At 48.2% G+C, this 24,040-nt stretch overlaps 1 protein-coding gene across 6 annotated transcripts in view; it reads right to left on the bottom strand.

Annotated features, from left to right (window-relative positions):
- Positions 1-24,040, bottom strand: part of OGDH (oxoglutarate dehydrogenase) — an 833,675-nt gene that overhangs the window by 151,177 nt on the left and 658,458 nt on the right. For all 6 annotated transcript variants that reach the window (XM_069214267.1, XM_069214270.1, XM_069214268.1 and 3 more), the window contains 2 exons: positions 23,401-23,579; positions 23,056-23,127 (listed from right to left, as the gene is read on the bottom strand). In XM_069214267.1, coding sequence (XP_069070368.1) covers positions 23,056-23,127; positions 23,401-23,579 — 251 coding nt within the window. The remainder of the gene's footprint in view (positions 1-23,055; positions 23,128-23,400; positions 23,580-24,040) is intronic.

The following is a 24,040-nucleotide window of genomic DNA, read 5'->3' as shown; positions in this document are numbered from 1 at the left end:
ATTGAGGGAATTCGGAGATAGGAACTTTTAAGTCAGTAGACAACTGTAGTTCACTCTTGGGAAATGCAATAAATCACTGTAGACTTTTAACCATTTTTATTCAACTGGTTAGTATAGGGAACGAAATTCTTTGTTGCAGTACCCCCCACACATGCGCATTTTGTTCCCTGGTATTGGATGCTACTTTGATGTGCACAGGGTCCTGACCTACCAGGTCCCCAGTGCCAGTGTTTTTACCCAAAACTGTAAAACTGGCAAAACCTTTAGCATCCTCTTTAAGTCCCTAGTAAATGGTACCCCTAGTACCTAAGGCCTGAGATGCTAAAGAGGGTCCCTAAGGGCTGCAGCACGAATTGTGCCACCCTAAGGAACCGCTCACCAAGTGCATGACAGGCTGCCATTGCAGGTTGCATGTCTTGGTGCAGAGGAGAGTGAAAACATGACATGGCACACAGCCTGTGTGCCATGTCCCCTAACACTGCATGTAATATATGTAAGTCACCCCTACAGCAGGCCCTGTAGCCCTAAGGCAGGGCGAATTACATTACATGTGAGGGCATATCTGCAGGAGCAGATGTGCCTCCTGCTACAGCTTTGTCAATTCTCAGACATAGCAAGCGGGCAGGGAAGCCATTTTAAATAAATGGGCTGGGCACTCATCGATATGAGTTCCCCAGCTACATGATCGCTTCATTGAAGATAAGTATGTTTGGATTCCAGTGATGGACCTATCAATACATGCACTCCCTGAAACCATACCAGCCTCTGGTGTGACTGGTTTCTGCCAGCCTACCACCCGAGACACCGTTCCAGGCCCCTAGGGTGACAGCCTTTCGCTCTCAAGAACAAAAGCCTGTCCGAGAAGAGGTTGTAACACCCTCTTCACAGGATGATCTGCTGATTAGCCTTCCTAAGGCGGCAAGCCTCAAAGGGCTGCCGCCTTTGAAATGCAAATCAGGCTCCCCTCACAAGCGCGAAAGCCACCGTTTCCAGAGTTCACTTGGCACCTGGACAGGTGGGAAAATTAGCTAGTCAGGCAGGCATGCCACCTCCAGGCTGGTACCACCCCTAAGGTGGGCTACTGTGAGGTGGACAAAAGTTCAGTGGTAGCTATCTTTGTGACGGCTTTAGAAAAATAGCCCCTTCTGGGCATGGTTACCCCCATTTTTTGACTGCTGTCACTGTTTCGACTGTGTTCACTGGGATCCTGCTAACCAGGACCCCAGTGACTGTGCTCTCTCCCTCTAAGTTTGGTTGGCATACTGGTGTTGCCATGAGTCCCTAGCATATGGTACTTCGATACCCGGGCCATTGTGGTACCAGGCATGCCCCATGGGCAGCAGCATGTATTATGTGTGAGGGCACCCCTGCATGAGCAGAGGTCCCAATACAAACTCCAGCTCCATTACACTGGACTTCGACTGCGGGAAAGCCGTTTTACCCATGTACTGGACACAGGTCACTAACTGTCTAGCTACATAATGGTAACTCTGAACCTGGGCATGTTTGGTATCAAACATGTCGGAATCATACCCCAATACTGTTGCCAGTATTGGTTGTATGATTCCATGCACTCTGGGGGGCTCCTTAAAGGAACCCCAGCATTGCTCCTACTAGTCTTCTGGGGTTTGCTGGTCAGCCCATGCTGCTGCCACTCCCCAGACAGATTCCTGCCCTCCTGCTGCTAGATCAGCTCAGGCAGGGGAAGGCAGAATGAAAATGTCACTTACCCAGTGTACATCTGTTCGTGGCATCAGTCGCTGTAGATTCGCATGTTTTGCAATAGCTCGCCATCTGGTGTTGGGCCGGAGTGTTACAAGTTGTTTTTCTTCGAAGAAGTCTTTCGAGTCACGGGACCGAGTGACTCCTCCTTTTGTCTCCATTGCGCATGGGCGTCGACTCCATCTTTGATTGTTTTTCCCCGCAGAGGGTGAGGTAGGAGTTGAATTGTAGTAATAGTGCCCATGCAATGGAGTGACTAAGTATGTACCTATTTAAGGTTGAGATGATACATATACAAATAGTTGAAGGTAACTTCCAAACTGCTACAGGCTCCCGGGGAGGCGGGTGGGCACATGCGAATCTACAGCGACTGATGCCACGAACAGATGTACACTGGGTAAGTGACATTTTCAGTTCGATGGCATCTGTCGCTGTAGATACGCATGTTTTGCATAGACTAGTAAGCAGTTATCTCCCCAAAAGCGGTGGCTCAGCCTGTAGGAGTGGAAGTAGTTTGAAATAATGTTCTTAATACGGCTTGACCTACTGTGGCTTGTTGTGCGGATAACACATCTACACAGTAGTGCTTGGTGAATGTGTGAGGCGTAGACCATGTGGCTGCCTTACATATTTCTTGCATTGGGATGTTTCCTAGAAAGGCCATGGTAGCACCCTTCTTTCTGGTTGAGTGTGCCCTTGGTGTAATGGGCAGCTGTCGTTTAGCTTTAAGGTAGCAGATTTGGATGCATTTAACTATCCATCTGGCTATACCTTGTTTTGATATTGGGTTTCCTGCATGAGGTTTTAGAAATGCAATAAATAGTTGTTTAGTCTTTCTGATGTTCTTTGTTCTGTCAATGTAATACATTAATGCTCTTTTGACATCTAATGTATGTAGTGCCCTTTCAGCTACGGTATCTGGCTGTGGAAAGAACACTGGAAGTTCCACTGTTTGATTTAGATGGAACGGTGAAATAACCTTTGGCAAAAATTTAGGATTAGTCCTTAGGACGACCTTATTCTTGTGTAGTTGTATAAAAGGTTCTTGTATTGTAAACGCCTGAATCTCGCTTACTCTTCTTAGGGAAGTAATGGCGATGAGAAATGCAACCTTCCAGGTTAGGAACTGTATTTCGCAGGAGTCCATGGGTTCAAAAGGTGGACCCATAAGTCTAGTTAGGACAACATTTAGGTTCCATGAACGAACAGGTGGTGTTCTTGGTGGTATAATTCTCCTAAGGCCCTCCATGAATGCTTTAATGACTGGTATCTTATATAGGGAAGTTGAATAGGTAGTCTGCAGGTATGCAGATATTGCTGCAAGGTGTATTTTAATGGAAGAGAAAGCCAGGTTAGATTTTTGTAAGTGAAGCAAGTAGCCCACTACATGTTCTGGAGTTGTGTGTAAAGGTTGTATTTGATTAATATGGCAGTAGCAAACAAACCTCTTCCATTTACTTGCATAGCAGTGCCTGGTGGATGGCCTTCTGGCTTGCTTTATGACTTCCATACATTCTTGGGTAAGTTGTAAGTGCCCGAATTCTAGGATCTCAGGAGCCAGATTGCTAGATTCAGCGATGCTGGATCTGGGTGTCTGATCTTTTGGTTGTGTTGTGTCAACAGATCTGGCCTGTTGGGCAATTTGATGTAGGGTACTACTGATAGGTCTAGCAGCGTTGTGTACCAGGGTTGCCTTGCCCAAGTTGGTGCTATCAATATGAGTTTGAGTTTGTTTACCAGGTAAGGAAGGAGAGGGAGAGGAGGAAAAGCGTAAGCAAATATCCCTGACCAGTTCATCCATAGGGCATTGCCTAGGGACTGTTTGTGTGGGTATCTGGATGCGAAGTTTTGGCATTTTGTGTTCTCCTTCGTCGCAAACAAGTCTATTTGAGGTGTTCCCCAGAGTTTGAAATAGGTGTTCAGAATTTGGGGGTGAATTTCCCATTCGTGGACCTGTTGGTGATCTCGAGAGAGGTTGTCTGCGAGTTGATTTTGGATCCCTGGTATAAATTGTGCTATTAGGCGAATTTGGTTGTGAATTGCCCAACGCCAATTTTTTTGTGCTAGCAGGCTTAACTGCGTGGAGTGTGTCCCCCCTTGCTTGTTTAGATAATACATTGTTGTCATGTTGTCTGTCTTGACGAGAATGTATTTGTGAACTATTATTGGTTGGAAAGCTTTTAGTGCTTGAAAAACTGCTAGTAGTTCTAGGTGATTTATATGCAGTTTTGTTTGATGTACGTTCCATTGTCCTTGTATGCTGTGTTGATCGAGGTGTGCTCCCCACCCTGTCATGGAAGCATCTGTTGTTATTACGTATTGTGGCACTGGGTCTTGGAAAGGCCGCCCCTTGTTTAAATTTATGTTGTTCCACCACAGAAGCGAGAGGTAAGTTTGGCGGTCTATTAACACCAGATCTAGAAGATGACCCTGTGCTTGAGACCACTGTGATGCTAGGCACTGTTGTAAGGGCCTCATGTGCAGTCTTGCGTTTGGGACAATGGCTATGCATGAAGACATCATGCCTAGGAGTTGTAATATCATCTTTGCTTGTATCTTTTGTATTGGATACATGCGTTGTATGATGGTGTTGAAGTTTTGAATTCTTTGGGGACTTGGAGTGGCTACTCCTTTTGTTGTGTCTATTATGGCTCCTAGGTATTGTTGTACCTTGCACGGCAGAATGTTGGATTTCGTGAAGTTGACGGTGAACCCTAGTTTGAAGAGGGTTTGTATGATCTGATTTGTGTGATTTGAGCACTCTATTAACGAATGGGCCTTGATTAGCCAGTCGTCTAGATATGGGAACACATGTATTTGCTGCCTTCTGATGTGTGCAGCGACTACCGCTAGACATTTGGTAAAGACTCTTGGTGCGGTTGTTAATCCGAAAGGCAGTACCTTGAATTGGTAATGTATTCCTTTGAATACAAACCTTAGGTATTTCCTGTGCGATGGGTGTATTGGTATATGGAAATACGCATCCTTGAGGTCTAAAGTTGACATGTAGTTGTGTAGTTTTAGCAATGGTAATACTTCTTGTAGTGTGACCATGTGAAAGTGGTCTGATTTGATGAATGTGTTCACTATTCTGAGGTCTAGGATTGGTCTCAGCGTTTTGTCCTTCTTTGGTATCAGAAAGTACAGTGAGTAAACTCCTGTGTTTATTTGTGTGTTTGGCACTAATTCGATTGCATTCTTTTGCAATAGTGCCTGCACTTCTATCTCCAGGAGATTGGAATGATGTTTTGTCAAATTTTGTGCTTTTGGTGGTATGTTTGGAGGGAATTGTAGAAATTCTATGCAATAACCATGTTGGATAATTGCTAGAACCCAAGTGTCTATAGTGATTTCCTCCCATGCTTTGTAATAATGACTTATTCTTCCCCCCACTGGTGTTGTGTGGAGGGGGTGAGTGACATGTGAGTCACTGCTTAGTAGTAGGGGTTTTGGGGCTTTGAAATTTTCCTCTATTCCTAGGGAATTGCCCTCCTCTATATTGTCCCCGAAAACCTCCTCTGTACTGTCCCTGGTAACTGGACGGTGTTGCCTGTGAGGTGCTGGCTTGTGTGCTTTGACCCCGAAACCCCCCTCTAAAGGGTGTTTTACGGAATGTGCTGTAATTCCCTCTGTTCTGCGGGGAGTAGAGTGCGCCCATGGCTTTAGCAGTGTCCGTGTCTTTTTTGAGTTTCTCAATCGCTGTGTCCACTTCTGGACCGAACAGTTCTTTTTCGTTAAAAGGCATATTGAGAACTGCTTGCTGAATCTCTGGTTTAAATCCAGACGTTCGGAGCCATGCATGCCTTCTGATAGTTACAGATGTATTAATTGTCCGTGCAGCTGTGTAAGGAAATGCCTCCTTGGCATGGTTGCCCCCTGACTTTTTGCCTTTGCTGATGCTATGTTTACAATTGAAAGTGTGCTGAGGCCTGCTAACCAGGCCCCAGCACCAGTGTTCTTTCCCTAACCTGTACTTTTGTATCCACAATTGGCAGACCCTGGCATCCAGATAAGTCCCTTGTAACTGGTACTTCTAGTACCAAGGGCCCTGATGCCAAGGAAGGTCTCTAAGGGCTGCAGCATGTCTTATGCCACCCTAGAGACCTCTCACTCAGCACAGACACACTGCTTGCCAGCTTGTGTGTGCTAGTGAGGACAAAACGAGTAAGTCGACATGGCACTCCCCTCAGGGTGCCATGCCAGCCTCTCACTGCCTATGCAGTATAGGTAAGACACCCCTCTAGCAGGCCTTACAGCCCTAAGGCAGGGTGCACTATACCATAGGTGAGGGTACCAGTGCATGAGCATGGTACCCCTACAGTGTCTAAACAAAACCTTAGACATTGTAAGTGCAGGGTAGCCATAAGAGTATATGGTCTGGGAGTCTGTCAAACACGAACTCCACAGCACCATAATGGCTACACTGAAAACTGGGAAGTTTGGTATCAAACTTCTCAGCACAATAAATGCACACTGATGCCAGTGTACATTTTATTGTAAAATACACCCCAGAGGGCACCTTAGAGGTGCCCCCTGAAACTTAACCGACTATCTGTGTAGGCTGACTAGTTTTAGCAGCCTGCCACAAACCGAGACATGTTGCTGGCCCCATGGGGAGAGTGCCTTTGTCACTCTGAGGCCAGTAACAAAGCCTGCACTGGGTGGAGATGCTAACACCTCCCCCAGGCAGGAATTGTCACACCTGGCGGTGAGCCTCAAAGGCTCACCTCCTTTGTGCCAACCCAGCAGGACACTCCAGCTAGTGGAGTTGCCCGCCCCCTCCGGCCAGGCCCCACTTTTGGCGGCAAGGCCGGAGAAAATAATGAGAAAAACAAGGAGGAGTCACTGGCCAGTCAGGACAGCCCCTAAGGTGTCCTGAGCTGAAGTGACTCTAACTTTTAGAAATCCTCCATCTTGCAGATGGAGGATTCCCCCAATAGGGTTAGGATTGTGACCCCCTCCCCTTGGGAGGAGGCACAAAGAGGGTGTACCCACCCTCAGGGCTAGTAGCCATTGGCTACTAACCCCCCAGACCTAAACACGCCCTTAAATTTAGTATTTAAGGGCTACCCTGAACCCTAGAAAATCAGATTCCTGCAACTACAAGAAGAAGGACTGCCTAGCTGAAAAACCCCTGCAGAGGAAGACCAGAAGACGACAACTGCCTTGGCTCCAGAAACTCACCGGCCTGTCTCCTGCCTTCCAAAGATCCTGCTCCAGCGACGCCTTCCGAAGGGACCAGCGACCTCGACATCCCCTGAGGACTGCCCCTGCTTCGAAAAGACAAGAAACTCCCGAGGACAGCGGACCTGCTCCAAGAAAAGCTGCAACTTTGTTTCCAGCAGCTTTAAAGATCCCTGCAAGCTCCCCGCAAGAAGCGTGAGACTTGCAACACTGCACCCGGCGACCCCGACTCGGCTGGTGGCGATCCAACACCTCAGGAGGGACCCCAGGACTACTCTGATACTGTGAGTACCAAAACCTGTCCCCCCTGAGCCCCCACAGCGCCGCCTGCAGAGGGAATCCCGAGGCTTCCCCTGACCGCGACTCTTTGAACCTAAAGTCCCGACGCCTGGGAGAGACCCTGCACCCGCAGCCCCCAGGACCTGAAGGACCGGACTTTCACTGGAGAAGTGACCCCCAGGAGTCCCTCTCCCTTGCCCAAGTGGAGGTTTCCCCGAGGAATCCCCCCCTTGCCTGCCTGCAGCGCTGAAGAGATCCCGAGATCTCTCATAGACTAACATTGCGAACCCGACGCTTGTTTCTACACTGCACCCGGCCGCCCCCGCGCCGCTGAGGGTGAAATTTCTGTGTGGACTTGTGTCCCCCCCGGTGTCCTACAAAACCCCCCTGGTCTGCCCTCCGAAGACGCGGGTACTTACCTGCAAGCAGACCGGAACCGGGGCACCCCCTTCTCTCCATTCTAGCCTATGCGTTTTGGGCACCACTTTGAACTCTGCACCTGACCGGCCCTGAGCTGCTGGTGTGGTGACTTTGGGGTTGCTCTGAACCCCCAACGGTGGGCTACCTTGGACCAAGAACTAAGCCCTGTAAGTGCCTTACTTACCTGGTTAACCTAACAAATACTTACCTCCCCTAGGAACTGTGAAAATTGCACTAAGTGTCCACTTTTAAAACAGCTATTTGTGAATAACTTGAAAAGTATACATGCAATTTTGATGATTTGAAGTTCCTAAAGTACTTACCTGCAATACCTTTCGAATGAGTTATTACATGTAGAATTTGAACCTGTGGTTCTTAAAATAAACTAAGAAAAGATATTTTTCTATATAAAAACCTATTGGCTGGATTTGTCTCTGAGTGTGTGTACCTCATTTATTGTCTATGTGTATGTACAACAAATGCTTAACACTACTCCTTGGATAAGCCTACTGCTCGACCACACTACCACAAAATAGAGCATTAGTATTATCTATTTTTACCACTATTTTACCTCTAAGGGGAACCCTTGGACTCTGTGCATGCTATTCCTTACTTTGAAATAGCACATACAGAGCCAACTTCCTACATTGGTGGATCAGCGGTGGGGTACAAGACTTTGCATTTGCTGGACTACTCAGCCAATACCTGATCACACGACAAATTCCAAAATTGTCATTAGAAATTGATTTTTGCAATTTGAAAAGTTTTCTAAATTCTTAAAAGACCTGCTAGGGCCTTGTGTTAGATCCTGTTTAGCATTTCTTTTAGAGTTTAAAAGTTTGTAAAAGTTTGAATTAGATTCTAGAACCAGTTGTAGATTCTTAAAAAGTATTCCAACTTTTAGAAGCAAAATGTCTAGCACAGATGTGACTGGTGGAACTCGACACCACACCTTACCTCCATCTTAAGATGAGGGAGCTAAGGTCACTCTGTAAAATAAAGAAAATAACAATGGGCCCCAAACCTACCAAAATACAGCTCCAGGAGCTTTTGGCAGAGTTTGAAAAGGCCAACCCCTCTGAGGGTGGCAACTCAGAGGAAGATGATAGTGAATTGGAGGAAGATTCCCCCCTACCAGTCCTATCTAGGGAGGACAGGGCCTCTCAAGCCCTGACTCCAAAAATACTAGTCAGAGATACTGGCTCCCTCACAGGAGGGACCAGCACCTCTGAAATCACTGAGGATAACCCCAGTGAAGAGGACATCCAGTTAGCCAGGATGGCCAAAAGATTGGCTTTGGAAAGACAGATCCTAGCCATAGAGAGGGAAAGACAAGAGATGGGCCTAGGACCCATCAATGTGGCAGCAACATAAATAGGGTCAGAGATTCTCCTGACATGTTGAAAATCCCTAAAGGGATTGTAACTAAATATGAAGATGGTGATGACATCACCAAATGGTTCACAGCTTTTGAGAGGGCTTGTGTAACCAGAAAAGTGAACAGATCTCACTGGGGTGCTCTCCTTTGGGAAATGTTCACAGGAAAGTGTAGGGATAGACTCCTCACACTCTCTGGACAAGATGCAGAATCTTATGACCTCATGAAGGGTACCCTGATTGAGGGCTTTGGATTCTCCACTGAGGAGTATAGGATTAGATTCAGGGGGGCTCAAAAATCCTCGAGCCAGACCTGGGTTGACTTTGTAGACTACTCAGTGAAAACACTAGATGGTTGGATTCAAGGCAGTGGTGTAAGTAATTATGATGGGCTGTACAATTTATTTGTGAAAGAACACCTGTTAAGTAATTGTTTCAATGATAAACTGCATCAGCATCTGGTAGACCTAGGACCAATTTCTCCCCAAGAATTGGGAAAGAAGGCGGACCATTGGGTCAAGACAAGGGTGTCCAAGACTTCAACAGGGGGTGACCAAAAGAAAGGGGTCACAAAGACTCCCCAGGGGAAGGGTGATGAGACAACCAAAACTAAAAATAGTAAAGAGTCTTCTACAGGCCCCCAAAAACCTGCACAGGAGGGTGGGCCCAGAGCCTCTTCACAAAACAATGGGTACAAGGGTAAAAACTTTGATCCCAAAAAGGCCTGGTGTCATAGCTGTAAACAGCATGGACACCAAACTGGAGACAAGGCCTGTCCCAAGAAAGGTTCCACTCCAAACTCCCATCCAGGTAACACTGGTATGGCTAGTCTCCAAGTGGGATCAACAGTGTGCCCAGAGCAAATCAGGGTCCACACTGAAGCTACTCTAGTTTCTGAGGGTGGGGTGGATTTAGCCACACTAGCTGTCTGGCCGCCTAACATGCAAAAATACAGACAGCAACTCTTAATTAATGGGACTAGAATAGAGGGCCTGAGGGATACAGGTGCCAGTGTCACCATGGTGACAGAGAAACTGGTTTCCCCTGGCCAATACCTGACTGGAAAAACTTACACAGTCACCAACGCTGACAATCAGAGAAAAGTACATCCCATGGCAATGGTTACTTTAGAATGGGGAGGGGTCAATGGCCTGAAACAGGTGGTGGTCTCCTCAAATATCCCAGTGGACTGTCTGCTTGGAAATGACCTGGAGTCCTCAGCATGGGCTGAGGTAGAACTAAAAACCCATGCAGCAATGCTGGGTATCCCTGAACTGGTGTGTGTGAAAACAAGAGCACAATGCAAGGCACAGGGTGAAAAAGTAGAGCTGGAGTCTGGAAAAATGGCCCAGCCTACCAAGAGAACAGGAAAGTCAGTTGGGAAACCAACTGCAACACAGCAAAAGAAAGGGAACCTCTCTTCTCAGGAAGAAGTTCTGCCCTCTGAGGGAACTGAGCCTTTGGAGCTTGAACCTTATCAGGTTGAGCTCTTAGGCCCAGGGGGACCCTCAAGGGAGGAGCTGTGTAAGGGACAAGAAACCTGTCCCTCTCTTGAAGGCCTTAGGCAGCAAGCTGCTGAAGAGTCCAAAGGCAAGAAAAATGGAACGCATAGGGTCTATTGGGAAGATGGACTCCTGTACACTGAGGCCAGAGACCCCAAACCTGGTGCCACTAGGAGAGTGGTAGTGCCTCAGCTGTTCAGAGAGTTCATCCTAACATTGGCCCATGACATTCCCCTTGCTGGGCATTTGGGACAAACCAAGACGTGGGAGAGGTTAGTCAACCACTTCTACTGGCCCAATATGTCCACCATGGTTAAGGAGTTTTGCCTCTCCTGCCCCACCTGTCAAGCCAGTGGTAAGACAGGTGGGCATCCAAAGGCCCCCCTCATTCCACTTCCAGTGGTGGGGGTGCCCTTTGAAAGAGTGGGTGTGGACATAGTTGGTCCACTAGAACCTCCCACAGCCTCAGGAAATATGTATATCCTGGTAGTAGTGGATCATGCTACCAGGTATCCTGAAGCTATTCCCCTTAGGTCGACTACTGCCCCTGCAGTAGCCAAGGCCCTCATTGGTATCTTTACCAGAGTGGGTTTCCCTAAGGAGGTGGTGTCTGACAGAGGTACCAACTTCATGTCAGCATACCTAAAGCACATGTGGAATGAGTGTGGAGTGACTTATAAATTCACTACACCTTACCATCCACAAACTAATGGCTTAGTTGAGAGATTCAACAAGACATTAAAGGGCATGATCATGGGGCTCCCAGAAAAACTCAAAAGGAGATGGGATGTCCTCCTGCCATGTCTGCTTTTCGCTTACAGGGAGGTACCACAGAAGGGAGTAGGGTTCTCACCCTTTGAACTTCTGTTTGGTCATCCTGTAAGGGGACCACTTGCCCTTGTTAAAGAAGGCTGGGAGAGACCTCTCCATGAGCCTAAACAGGACATAGTGGACTATGTACTTGGCCTTCGCTCTAGAATGGCAGAGTACATGGAAAAGGCAACCAAAAACCTTGAGGCCAGCCAACAACTCCAGAAGTTTTGGTATGACCAAAAGGCTGCACTGGTTGAGTTCCAACCAGGGCAGAAAGTCTGGGTTCTGGAGCCTGTGGCTCCCAGGGCACTCCAGGACAAATGGAGTGGCCCTTACCCAGTACTAGAAAGGAAGAGTCAGGTCACCTACCTGGTGGACCTGGGCACAAGCAGGAGCCCCAAGAGGGTGATCCATGTGAACCGCCTTAAGCTCTTCCATGACAGGGCTGATGTGAATCTGTTGATGGTAACAGATGAGGATCAGGAGGCAGAGAGTGAACCTCTCCCTGATCTTCTGTCATCAGACCCAAAAGATGGCACAGTAGATGGAGTGATCTACTCAGACACCCTCTCTGGCCAACAGCAGGCTGATTGTAGGAGAGTCCTACAACAGTTTCCTGAGCTTTTCTCCCTAACCCCTGGTCAGACACACCTGTGTACCCATGATGTGGACACAGGAGACAGCATGCCTGTCAAGAACAAAATCTTTAGACAGTCTGACCATGTTAAGGAAAGCATCAAGGTGGAAGTCCACAAGATGCTGGAATTGGGAGTAATTGAGCGCTCTGACAGCCCCTGGGCTAGCCCAGTGGTCTTAGTCCCCAAACCTCACACCAAAGATGGAAAGAAAGAGATGAGGTTTTGTGTGGACTACAGAGGGCTCAATTCTGTCACCAAGACAGATGCCCATCCAATTCCAAGAGCTGATGAGCTCATTGATAAATTAGGTGCTGCCAAATTTCTAAGTACCTTTGACTTGACAGCAGGGTACTGGCAAATAAAAATGGCACCTGGAGCAAAAGAAAAGACAGCATTCTCCACACCTGATGGGCATTATCAGTTTACTGTTATGCCCTTTGGTTTAAAGAATGCCCCTGCCACCTTCCAAAGGTTGGTGAATCAAGTCCTTGCTGGCTTGGAGTCCTTTAGCACAGCTTATCTTGATGATATTGCTGTCTTTAGCTCCACCTGGCAGGATCACCTGGTCCACCTGAAGAAGGTTTTGAAGGCTCTGCAATCTGCAGGCCTCTCTATCAAGGCATCCAAATGCCAGATAGGGCAGGGAACTGTGGTTTACTTGGGCCACCTTGTAGGTGGAGGCCAAGTTCAGCCACTCCAACCCAAGATCCAGACTATTCTGGACTGGGTAGCTCCAAAAACCCAGACTCAAGTCAGGGCATTCCTTGGCTTGACTGGGTATTACAGGAGGTTTGTGAAGGGATATGGATCCATTGTGACAGCCCTCACTGAACTCACCTCCAAGAAAATGCCCAAGAAAGTGAACTGGACTGTGGAATGCCAACAGGCCTTTGACACCCTGAAACAAGCAATGTGCTCAGCACCAGTTCTAAAAGCTCCAGATTATTCTAAGCAGTTCATTGTGCAGACTGATGCCTCTGAACATGGGATAGGGGCAGTTTTGTCCCAAACAAATGATGATGGCCTTGACCAGCCTGTTGCTTTCATTAGCAGGAGGTTACTCCCCAGGGAGCAGCGTTGGAGTGCCATTGAGAGGGAGGCCTTTGCTGTGGTTTGGTCCCTGAAGAAGCTGAGACCATACCTCTTTGGGACTCACTTCCTAGTTCAAACTGACCACAGACCTCTCAAATGGCTGATGCAAATGAAAGGTGAAAATCCTAAACTGTTGAGGTGGTCCATCTCCCTACAGGGAATGGACTTTATAGTGGAACACAGACCTGGGACTGCCCATGCCAATGCAGATGGCCTTTCCAGGTTCTTCCACTTAGAAAATGAAGACTCTCTTGGGAAAGGTTAGTCTCATCCTCTTTCGTTTGGGGGGGGGTTGTGTAAGGAAATGCCTCCTTGGCATGGTTGCCCCCTGACTTTTTGCCTTTGCTGATGCTATGTTTACAATTGAAAGTGTGCTGAGGCCTGCTAACCAGGCCCCAGCACCAGTGTTCTTTCCCTAACCTGTACTTTTGTATCCACAATTGGCAGACCCTGGCATCCAGATAAGTCCCTTGTAACTGGTACTTCTAGTACCAAGGGCCCTGATGCCAAGGAAGGTCTCTAAGGGCTGCAGCATGTCTTATGCCACCCTAGAGACCTCTCACTCAGCACAGACACACTGCTTGCCAGCTTGTGTGTGCTAGTGAGGACAAAACGAGTAAGTCGACATGGCACTCCCCTCAGGGTGCCATGCCAGCCTCTCACTGCCTATGCAGTATAGGTAAGACACCCCTCTAGCAGGCCTTACAGCCCTAAGGCAGGGTGCACTATACCATAGGTGAGGGTACCAGTGCATGAGCATGGTACCCCTACAGTGTCTAAACAAAACCTTAGACATTGTAAGTGCAGGGTAGCCATAAGAGTATATGGTCTGGGAGTCTGTCAAACACGAACTCCACAGCACCATAATGGCTACACTGAAAACTGGGAAGTTTGGTATCAAACTTCTCAGCACAATAAATGCACACTGATGCCAGTGTACATTTTATTGTAAAATACACCCCAGAGGGCACCTTAGAGGTGCCCCCTGAAACTTAACCGACTATCTGTGTAGGCTGACTAGTTTTAGCAGCCTGCCACAAACCGAGACATGTTGCTGGCCCCATGGGGAGAGTGCCTTTGTCACTCTGAGGCCAGTAACAAAGCCTGCACTGGGTGGAGATGCTAACACCTCCCCCAGGCAGGAATTGTCACACCTGGCGGTGAGCCTCAAAGGCTCACCTCCTTTGTGCCAACCCAGCAGGACACTCCAGCTAGTGGAGTTGCCCGCCCCCTCCGGCCAGGCCCCACTTTTGGCGGCAAGGCCGGAGAAAATAATGAGAAAAACAAGGAGGAGTCACTGGCCAGTCAGGACAGCCCCTAAGGTGTCCTGAGCTGAAGTGACTCTAACTTTTAGAAATCCTCCATCTTGCAGATGGAGGATTCCCCCAATAGGGTTAGGATTGTGACCCCCTCCCCTTGGGAGGAGGCACAAAGAGGGTGTACCCACCCTCAGGGCTAGTAGCCATTGGCTACTAACCCCCCAGACCTAAACACGCCCTTAAATTTAGTATTTAAGGGCTACCCTGAACCCTAGAAAATCAGATTCCTGCAACTACAAGAAGAAGGACTGCCTAGCTGAAAAACCCCTGCAGAGGAAGACCAGAAGACGACAACTGCCTTGGCTCCAGAAACTCACCGGCCTGTCTCCTGCCTTCCAAAGATCCTGCTCCAGCGACGCCTTCCGAAGGGACCAGCGACCTCGACATCCCCTGAGGACTGCCCCTGCTTCGAAAAGACAAGAAACTCCCGAGGACAGCGGACCTGCTCCAAGAAAAGCTGCAACTTTGTTTCCAGCAGCTTTAAAGATCCCTGCAAGCTCCCCGCAAGAAGCGTGAGACTTGCAACACTGCACCCGGCGACCCCGACTCGGCTGGTGGCGATCCAACACCTCAGGAGGGACCCCAGGACTACTCTAAGGCTGTGAGTACAAAAACCTGTCCCCCCTGAGCCCCCACAGCGCCGCCTGCAGAGGGAATCCCGAGGCTTCCCCTGACCGCGACTCTTTGAACCTAAAGTCCCGACGCCTGGGAGAGACCCTGCACCCGCAGCCCCCAGGACCTGAAGGACCGGACTTTCACTGGAGAAGTGACCCCCAGGAGTCCCTCTCCCTTGCCCAAGTGGAGGTTTCCCCGAGGAATCCCCCCCTTGCCTGCCTGCAGCGCTGAAGAGATCCCGAGATCTCTCATAGACTAACATTGCGAACCCGACGCTTGTTTCTACACTGCACCCGGCCGCCCCCGCGCCGCTGAGGGTGAAATTTCTGTGTGGACTTGTGTCCCCCCCGGTGTCCTACAAAACCCCCCTGGTCTGCCCTCCGAAGACGCGGGTACTTACCTGCAAGCAGACCGGAACCGGGGCACCCCCTTCTCTCCATTCTAGCCTATGCGTTTTGGGCACCACTTTGAACTCTGCACCTGACCGGCCCTGAGCTGCTGGTGTGGTGACTTTGGGGTTGCTCTGAACCCCCAACGGTGGGCTACCTTGGACCAAGAACTAAGCCCTGTAAGTGCCTTACTTACCTGGTTAACCTAACAAATACTTACCTCCCCTAGGAACTGTGAAAATTGCACTAAGTGTCCACTTTTAAAACAGCTATTTGTGAATAACTTGAAAAGTATACATGCAATTTTGATGATTTGAAGTTCCTAAAGTACTTACCTGCAATACCTTTCGAATGAGTTATTACATGTAGAATTTGAACCTGTGGTTCTTAAAATAAACTAAGAAAAGATATTTTTCTATATAAAAACCTATTGGCTGGATTTGTCTCTGAGTGTGTGTACCTCATTTATTGTCTATGTGTATGTACAACAAATGCTTAACACTACTCCTTGGATAAGCCTACTGCTCGACCACACTACCACAAAATAGAGCATTAGTATTATCTATTTTTACCACTATTTTACCTCTAAGGGGAACCCTTGGACTCTGTGCATGCTATTCCTTACTTTGAAATAGCACATACAGAGCCAACTTCCTACAAGCTGTATCTGCAGCATCCATGGAGGAGCGGATTTGGTTGTTGGAAATGGTCTGTCCCTCCTCAACCACTTGTTTTGCCCTATTTTGTAGGTCCTTGGGCAGATGGTCAATGAGATGTTGCATCTCATCCCAATGGGCTCTGTCATAGCGCGCAAGTAGTGCCTGGGAGTTAGCGATGCGCCACTGGTTTGCAGCTTGTGCTGCGACTCTTACCAGCTGCATCGAATTTGCGGCTTTCTTTATCTGGGGGTGGTGCATCTCCAGATGTGTGGGAGTTGGCCCTTTTCCTAGCTGCTCCTACAACGACAGAGTCTGGTGGCAGCTGTGTAGTGATGAAAGCCGGGTCTGTAGGAGGCGCCTTATACTTTTTTTCCACTCTTGGAGTGATTGCCCTACTTTTGACCGGCTCCTTAAAGATTTCTTTTGCGTGCCGGAGCATACCAGGGAGCATAGGCAGGCTTCGGTAGGAGCTGTGGGTGGAGGAGAGTGTGTTGAATAAAAAGTCATCCTCGACCTGTTCTGAGTGGAGGCTTACATTGTGAAATTGTGCTGCTCTAGCCACCACTTGAGAATACGCAGTGCTGTCCTCTGGTGGAGATGGCTTCGTAGGGTATGCCTCCGGACTGTTATCTGACACTGGGGCGTCGTATAAGTCCCATGCGTCTTGATCTTGGTCACCCTGGCTCATGGTGGTGTGAGCTGGGGAATGTGATGGAGTTTGTGCTGGTGAGACGTTAATCACAGGTGGAGGAGAGGGTGGTGGGGTAACTTTTTTCACCACTTTTGTTTGTGGTGTTTGTTCAGTTTGGAACTCCAATCTTCTCTTTCTTCTAATAGGGGGAAGGGTGCTTATTTTTCCTGTCCCCTGCTGTATGAAAATACGCTTTTGCGTATGGTCTACATCCGTTGAGTGTAGTTCTTCCTCAAACCTATGCTTTTTCATTTGGGAGGTTAGCGAGTGCTCTTCTGTATAAGAGCCTGAAACTGGGTCGGTTGCAGTTTGTTTCGGCACCGAAACCCTGTCTGCATCTTTTTTTGGCTCCGAGGTGACTTTTTTCTTTTTCGGGGCCGAAACCTCTCGGCGTCGATCTTCTTCGGTGCCGCTGTCTCGGCGTCGAGCCGTGTCTACACCGGTATCTCGGTGTCTATGCTTGTCTCCAGCACTTTCTCGGTCCCGAGAAGGCTGCGTGCCGGTGTCTCGACCGGAGTCGGACGATCTCGGCACTGTTTGGGCCTTTTTCGGTGCCGACGGTCGGTCACCGAATTTATGGGTCGAGCCATGGCCTGATGGCAGTGGCGTCCCCTGGGCCTTGTAAATCTTCTTTTGAGTGGTTTTCGACGTCCTACTCACGGTTTGTGTATCGTCGAATCCTTCGGAGTCCGATTCTTGGATCGAAAAGGATCCCTCCTCTTCTTGTTCCTCGAACTCCCGGTGGGCTGTCGGCGCGGACGCCATCTGAAGTCTTCTGGCTCTACGGCCTCGCAGGTGTCTTCGCTGTGCTCAGGTGACAGGCACAGGTTGCAGACCAAGTGTTGGTCTGTATAGGGGTATTTATTGTGGCATTTGGGACAGAAACGGAACGGGGTCCGTTCCATCGGCGTTCTTCTGCACGCGGTCGGGCCGACCAGGCCCCGACGGGGGAATCGAAAAAATTACCCCGAAGGGCACCGGAGCTCTTCGATCTTAGACGCGGTGTTGAATCTAACTACGCCGACCCCGAACGCAACAATACCGACGAAAATCTTCTGAAATTAGCTATTTTTCCATTCCGAAACTCGGAGCGACAGGAACACGTCCGAACCCGATGGCGGAAAAAAAACAATCGAAGATGGAGTCGACGCCCATGCGCAATGGAGACAAAAGGAGGAGTCACTCGGTCCCGTGACTCGAAAGACTTCTTCGAAGAAAAACAACTTGTAACACTCCGGCCCAACACCAGATGGCGAGCTATTGCAAAACATGCGTATCTACAGCGACAGATGCCATCGAACCAAAAGATTTCTTGCTTGAGAGGGAGGTAACACCCTCTCCAATGGAAATAAGGTATTACATGGCTTCGGAAGGGTAGCTTCCCCAAGCCACGGGTATGCTTTAAAGGGCCCTTGGTCTCCGGTCTGGAACTAAATTGGACAGTGGTAAGGGGAGTGACCACTGCCCTGACCATCACCAACCCAGGGGAGGTACCCATGGCTCCTCCAGGTGGCCACTTGAGTCTGATCTTGAATCCAAGGTGGGCAGAGGCCCCTAGGAGCATCTGAGTGACCAGGTAAGGCAAGTGACATCACAGCCCTCTCCTGATAGATGTTCATCCTGCTGGGTGACCAATCCACCTTCCTGGGCTATTCGGGGTCTCCCTCTTGGGTGGTCCTCAATTCGATGTGCAAGATTCCAGTAGGACTCCTCTTCATAGTTTACTTCATCTTCTGGCCACCGGCACTGCAACTGGACCCTCCGGGAATCGCCGATCTGCATCTCCAGCGACATCTCCGATCTGCAACATTGTTTCTCTGGCTCCTTCCAGCAGCTGCAACATTTCTCCATGCTGTGCCTCCTCGTTGGACAACGAGCCTTCAGCCTCCACAAGAAGGAATCTCCCTTAGAGTGAAGGAGTTACTCCCCTGCACCCGCAGGCACCAACTACAACAACGACTAGCTACATGGATCTTCTCTCCTCCAGAACAGTATGCATCATGCATCACAGGTGGTGGCCTTGGTCCTCTCTACCAGCTCTCCAACTTTGGAGACTGTAAACCCTTGCCTCTCCTTGCAGGACAGTACCCCTGTGCACCAGGACTCTTGCAGCTACCAAGGTTTGTTTGTTCCCCCTCCAAGGGATCTTCAGGCTTTGTTTAGCCCTGGCCCCCAGCACTGCTTCCTGCAAAGCAGTCTCCTGCCTGCTGCCCCAGCGACATGAGTCATCTTTAGGTGTGCTGTGTGGGACTCACTGCGACTCCTGTATCTGCTGCTCGTGGGTCACCTGTAGGGGCTGCCTCCCCTTTTTGTGACTCCCAGCTGCTGAAGGTCACTTCGGACTCCCCTCCTTGGTCGAGGCCCCTGGACCTTGCTGGTCCTCTTTAGCCTTGCAAGACCTTCTTTTCAGACCAGGCTTGTTGGTGGTTTTCCAGCACCACTTACTGACTGTATCAAGACAGCTGACGTGGGTCATCACTTGCATCACTCCTGTAACTCTTCTGCTCCTGTGCTGCACTGCTGAATTTCTTCATCCACCGTCGACCTGATCCTGGGTAGTGGCCCCTTCCTTTGCAGGTTCTCTTCTGTCAGGATCCACCTTTGGTTTCTTCCCTTCTTGTCTTGGTCTTGCACAGTCATTTTCCAAAGTCCTCCAGTTGGTTCTGGGAGAAACTAGGTATTTACCTGTTCTCTTCTGGTCGCTGAGGGGCATCCTGGTACTTACCTCTTGGGGTTCCTAGTTCCTCTAGCTCCCCTCTACAGATTCCACTTCCCTGGGTGGGGGACTGCCTTTCCAATTCCACATTTTTAGCATATGGTTTGGCCCTCTCTGAGGACCTCACTATTTGCTATTACTTTTACCAATGCCTATTGCTTTCTATGCTATTTCCTGATTGCTAATGTGTATATAATAGTGGGTTTACTTGCCTCCAGCAGGGGTATTGCCTATGCAGTATTTTAGCATTTGTTTTTCCATAAAAAAGTACCTTTATTTTTGTTACACTGTGTGGTCCTTTCATGTGTGTGAGTGCTGTGTGAGTACAGTGGTATTGCATAAGCTTTGCATGTCTCCTAGATAAGTCTTGGCTGCTCATCCACAGCTACCTCTAGAGAGCCATGGCTTTCTAGACACTGCCTACACTTCACTAATAGGGGATACCTGGAATAAGGTGATAACACCATAAGTATTCACCACACACCAGGCCAGCTTCCTACAATGGTATACCTAGGAATTCTGGAAAACTGTTATGCCCACTTCCCACAGGAAGTGGTCATGTAGGAGGTGTAGTGACCCAAAGGGTCAGTAGCCAATTAGCTACTACCCTACACAACCTAACTACCCCTAAATTCAGTATTTAGGGGAGCCCCTAGCACTGGAGAAGCAGACGCTGACTACCTAAGACCAAAGACCCAAAAGCGCTGTGAAATCAGAAGAGGAGAAAAGAAGCAGCTGATTTGGTACCAACTCCACCAGACTGTCTGCATCCCTCGTTGAAATCTACACCAAAGTTAACTCATCCTGCGGCTGTGTCTCCGGAAACCCAGGAAGGCTGCCTGCCTTCAATAAAGACTCAAGACCTCCCATGAACAGTGGACCTGTTCTACACTAAACTCCAAAAGAAGGTACTATGAAGGCTCTGGAACCACCAAAACCAGACATCTGAAATCACCACTCCTCCTGCCGTCTGACCCGAGCTGCAGTGGACCACTAGTCCCAACAAGGTTCCTCAGCGCTCCAGAGTCCAAGTCTATAGTCGTTTCAACCCTCCTTGACGCCCGGATGCCTGCAGCCTCTGCATGCAAACCCCCTCTATTGCGGACACTCCGGTCAGAAAAACCAGACATCTAAGGACACCTCTGCACCAGTCGCCCCTGAGACATTGCAGAAGAGGAGCAAAGGGGCATACCTGTGCCCGAGCATGGTGAGGCCTAAGCCTGCTATTTGTTCAGTCCACCTGGCCTCCTGGCCAGAGCCTGCAGCCTCTTTTTGCAATGACTAATCCCCACAGGAACTCTTCGGGCATCCAACACTGTTTTGCACTCTGCACACGGTCACCCCTATGCTGCTGAAGGTGTACTGTGTGGGTGGTGCCTTGGACCTTGCCCACTACTCACCTTAACTCCTGGAGATTGATCTTTGTACTATACATGTTTGCATAACTTTTTTTTCTTCCCATAAGATAACATTGCAGAACTCAAAAACTGCACTGTGTCCACGTTTTAAAATGAAAAGAATTCCTATTTGAAAACGTACGTACTTGAACGATTTTTCTGACGCCTAAACATATAAAGAGATACTATTTTAATAAATTGATGTGGATCTCCTTTTTGCGTTGTGTCTCATTTATTAACTATTGTATGTATTTGTAGAAGGTTGGCACTCCTCTGTAATAAGCTTAGGGCTGCTCGACCACACTACCCCTAGACAGAGCACTTTGGGATTGCATAGCAAGCCCTGTTCCCAGGTCCAAGTCCCCGGACCCTTTACATGGTATTCACATACAACATAAAGAGCCAGCTTCCTACAGCTAGCATGGCTGCTTCTCTTCACTCGGGCAGGCCACAACTGCTTGGAGGCCAGGGAGACAGTTACCTGTCAGATACAGCAGCCTCAGAATCTTTTCTAAAAAAAAAAACTAAAAAAACTTTTTCCTCCACCACGGTCCATTCAAGAAGCAATCCTGATTCTGGGATGCAGTATGTTGAAGATGTTAAGGATGCTGAAGAGATGTAGTGAGAATTCCTGAGGCCACCCTGGTATCCATGAGCATTAGGGGTAGTCTATAGCCTCAAGACTTGATCTCATGTTGCAGCAGGAGAGACCAGTGCAGGTCAAGTCACCAGTGGTCAACAGGTCTCCCAGTTACAGCAGACTCTGCTGTTCTTTGATGGTAAATAAATGTTTTTCTTTGGGTGGACTCCACCTTAAGAAGGGAACAGCTCAGTCACCCAAAAGGAACTTTAGCATTTAACGAAGCAAGCATTCTGGGGAGCTGGACTCTCAAGTATTGCAGGTTCCTTAGATTTTGGTGGTCCTGAAGCATAACAAGAGGCTAACCAACTACGTTGTGGAGTCGCTTCTTCAGACCTGGCACAAGTGGAGCTCTAGTCAACGAGTGGACACTGCAGGCAAATTTGTCTATGTGGGTCCCTCACCTGCAGCAGGTGGAGTCCAGTCTTTGGCACATTCTCTCTTTGCTGGGTCCAGGGAGGATCAACACAGTCCTTCTGCCTTCTTTCCGGTCCAGTAGTAATTTGAGTACTGTGTGGCTACAAAACCACTCTTAAGCTAACTTGTTTGTAGAAGGTGAGGGCTCACTAGAAAATGATTCAACAGTTTCCATGAGGCAACCCTTCCCACTTTACTTCCTGGGGGGTTGGCTACCAAATATTCCCAGGAAACCCTTCTCTACCCAAATCCAAGATGGTGCAAGCATTCTTCCCCTCTGAGATGCCCCAGACGCACCCCTGGGGAATATCCAGCACAATAAGCCACTCCACCTAGACAACTGGTTCTACATTGGAGTTTCCTCTCGGGAGGAGATGCCAGCATGTCTGCTATATTTTTGAGCCTGCTGGCAAAGCTGTGGTTGACATAAGATTCACTGAGGTGGTAGCCCCTTTGAAGCTAGGCCGTGTGGCCATCATTCAATAGTCATCCTGCTGGAGATCAAAGCTCCTTCCACCAGTAATTCTCTTTGTTCCCTGTTCCTGGGACTGCATTACACTTCCTAGTAGGAGGGAAGCATGTTTCAGGAGACAACTGCTGCAAACAGACAGGACAGGTCATCGGAGGTTTGGATAACAAAGTATTGACTTTCTAAAGTCACCTTCCTATTAAACGTTACCTTAAATACAATCTCCCAGAGAGTCAGGTTTAATGTAACTATTAAGTTGATATCTTGAAGTAATAGCTTTGGTGGTTTTAAATAGAAGTTAGCACATAGCGTGCTAGGTAATTTAACACCATGTTAGCCAATGGGACCATTGGGCTCGCTACAGTGAAAAGAGCAATTTTGTGTTTTAACTGTCAGGGCATGTTAAACACCAAAGAAAATCTTGCTAGTTTCTTGATCACTGCTGCTGAATCGTATCCCTGCCCATGCAGAAGAACAGATGCATCTTATATAGAAACAATGTTTTGGATATCCCTCGTGCCTTAACTTTGTTGCAGGTAGCAGAATTCCACTGCATCAAATGCTGCTCAGCAGTCTATATACAGTTACACAACAAGTAGGGTTGTTGGAGGAGGGAGAGCAAAATAAATACTCATGAAAATCCCTTAAAATTATGGGTGTATTTAAGAGTAGTACAAAAGATTAGAAACACTGATGTATAGGGAGTTAACACTTACAGGAAACACATCTGGATCATCATTGCACATCTGTAGGAATCTCTCTGGTCTTGCAGAGGAGTGTTCAGGTCCCTTAATAAAAAATAAAAAAAACAACAAACTAGTTAGATCACAAGTACAACAGGATGCAAAGAACACAAACAATTTATAGGAGATTAATGCCACACAATTGTGCTAATAAATCTCGGTACACTCCCACCTCTTACTAATAAGAAATTAACATCATAAGTTTGTGTTTTTTTGTTTTCTCTCTCCCCCCCTCACTTAAATCCTCTTTGGTTCCAACAGTCAGATCAGTAACATGTTGAGGCACTGAGCAATGTGGTATGCAAACTCCAACCTTACCATTCCCTCCATGCCATGAGGCAACAGGAGCACGATGCCATTCTGTCTCACCCACTTGGCCTGCCCAGGGCAGATAAATTGATCGATGATGCACTGAGCCGTGTTGTGAAAGTCACCAAACTGAGCCTCCCAGAGAACCAAAGCATTTGGACTCGCCATAGCGAAACCCAGCTCAAAGCCTGCACAATAAAAGGAGGGTAGGATTAGCTAAGTAGAGTTTGCACACAGGGTTGTTCCATAAATCTTATTTTAAATTTTAAATATATTGCTAAACAATTTTTAATACAAACAAATTAATAGAAAAATAAGACTATAACAACATAGCATCTAACTGAAAGAAAGACATGCTGGAAAATACCAGGGTGAATGGAAGTGTAATAAAATGCCTCTTTGTATGGTCACCCCCACTTTTCTTTTGAATGAAGCAGATTTTTTGATTCAGTGCGCATTGAGGCCTGCTAACCAGATCTCATTGCCAGTGCCCTATCCCGAAAATGTGTATGCTACATTGGCTATACCCAACTGGCACAGGTTACCTTAACTACAAGTCCCCAGTATATGGTACCTGGGGTATCCGGGGTAAGTTAGGTCACCACGGAGTGCAGCACTGGTTGTGCCACCCTGGGTGTGACAAGTAAAA

Source organism: Pleurodeles waltl, chromosome 11, assembly GCF_031143425.1.
Source record: "Pleurodeles waltl isolate 20211129_DDA chromosome 11, aPleWal1.hap1.20221129, whole genome shotgun sequence".
Lineage (NCBI taxonomy): Eukaryota > Metazoa > Chordata > Amphibia > Caudata > Salamandridae > Pleurodeles > Pleurodeles waltl.
The sequence above is the reverse complement of the archived record's forward strand: the minus strand, read 5'-3'. Positions and strand labels throughout refer to the sequence as shown.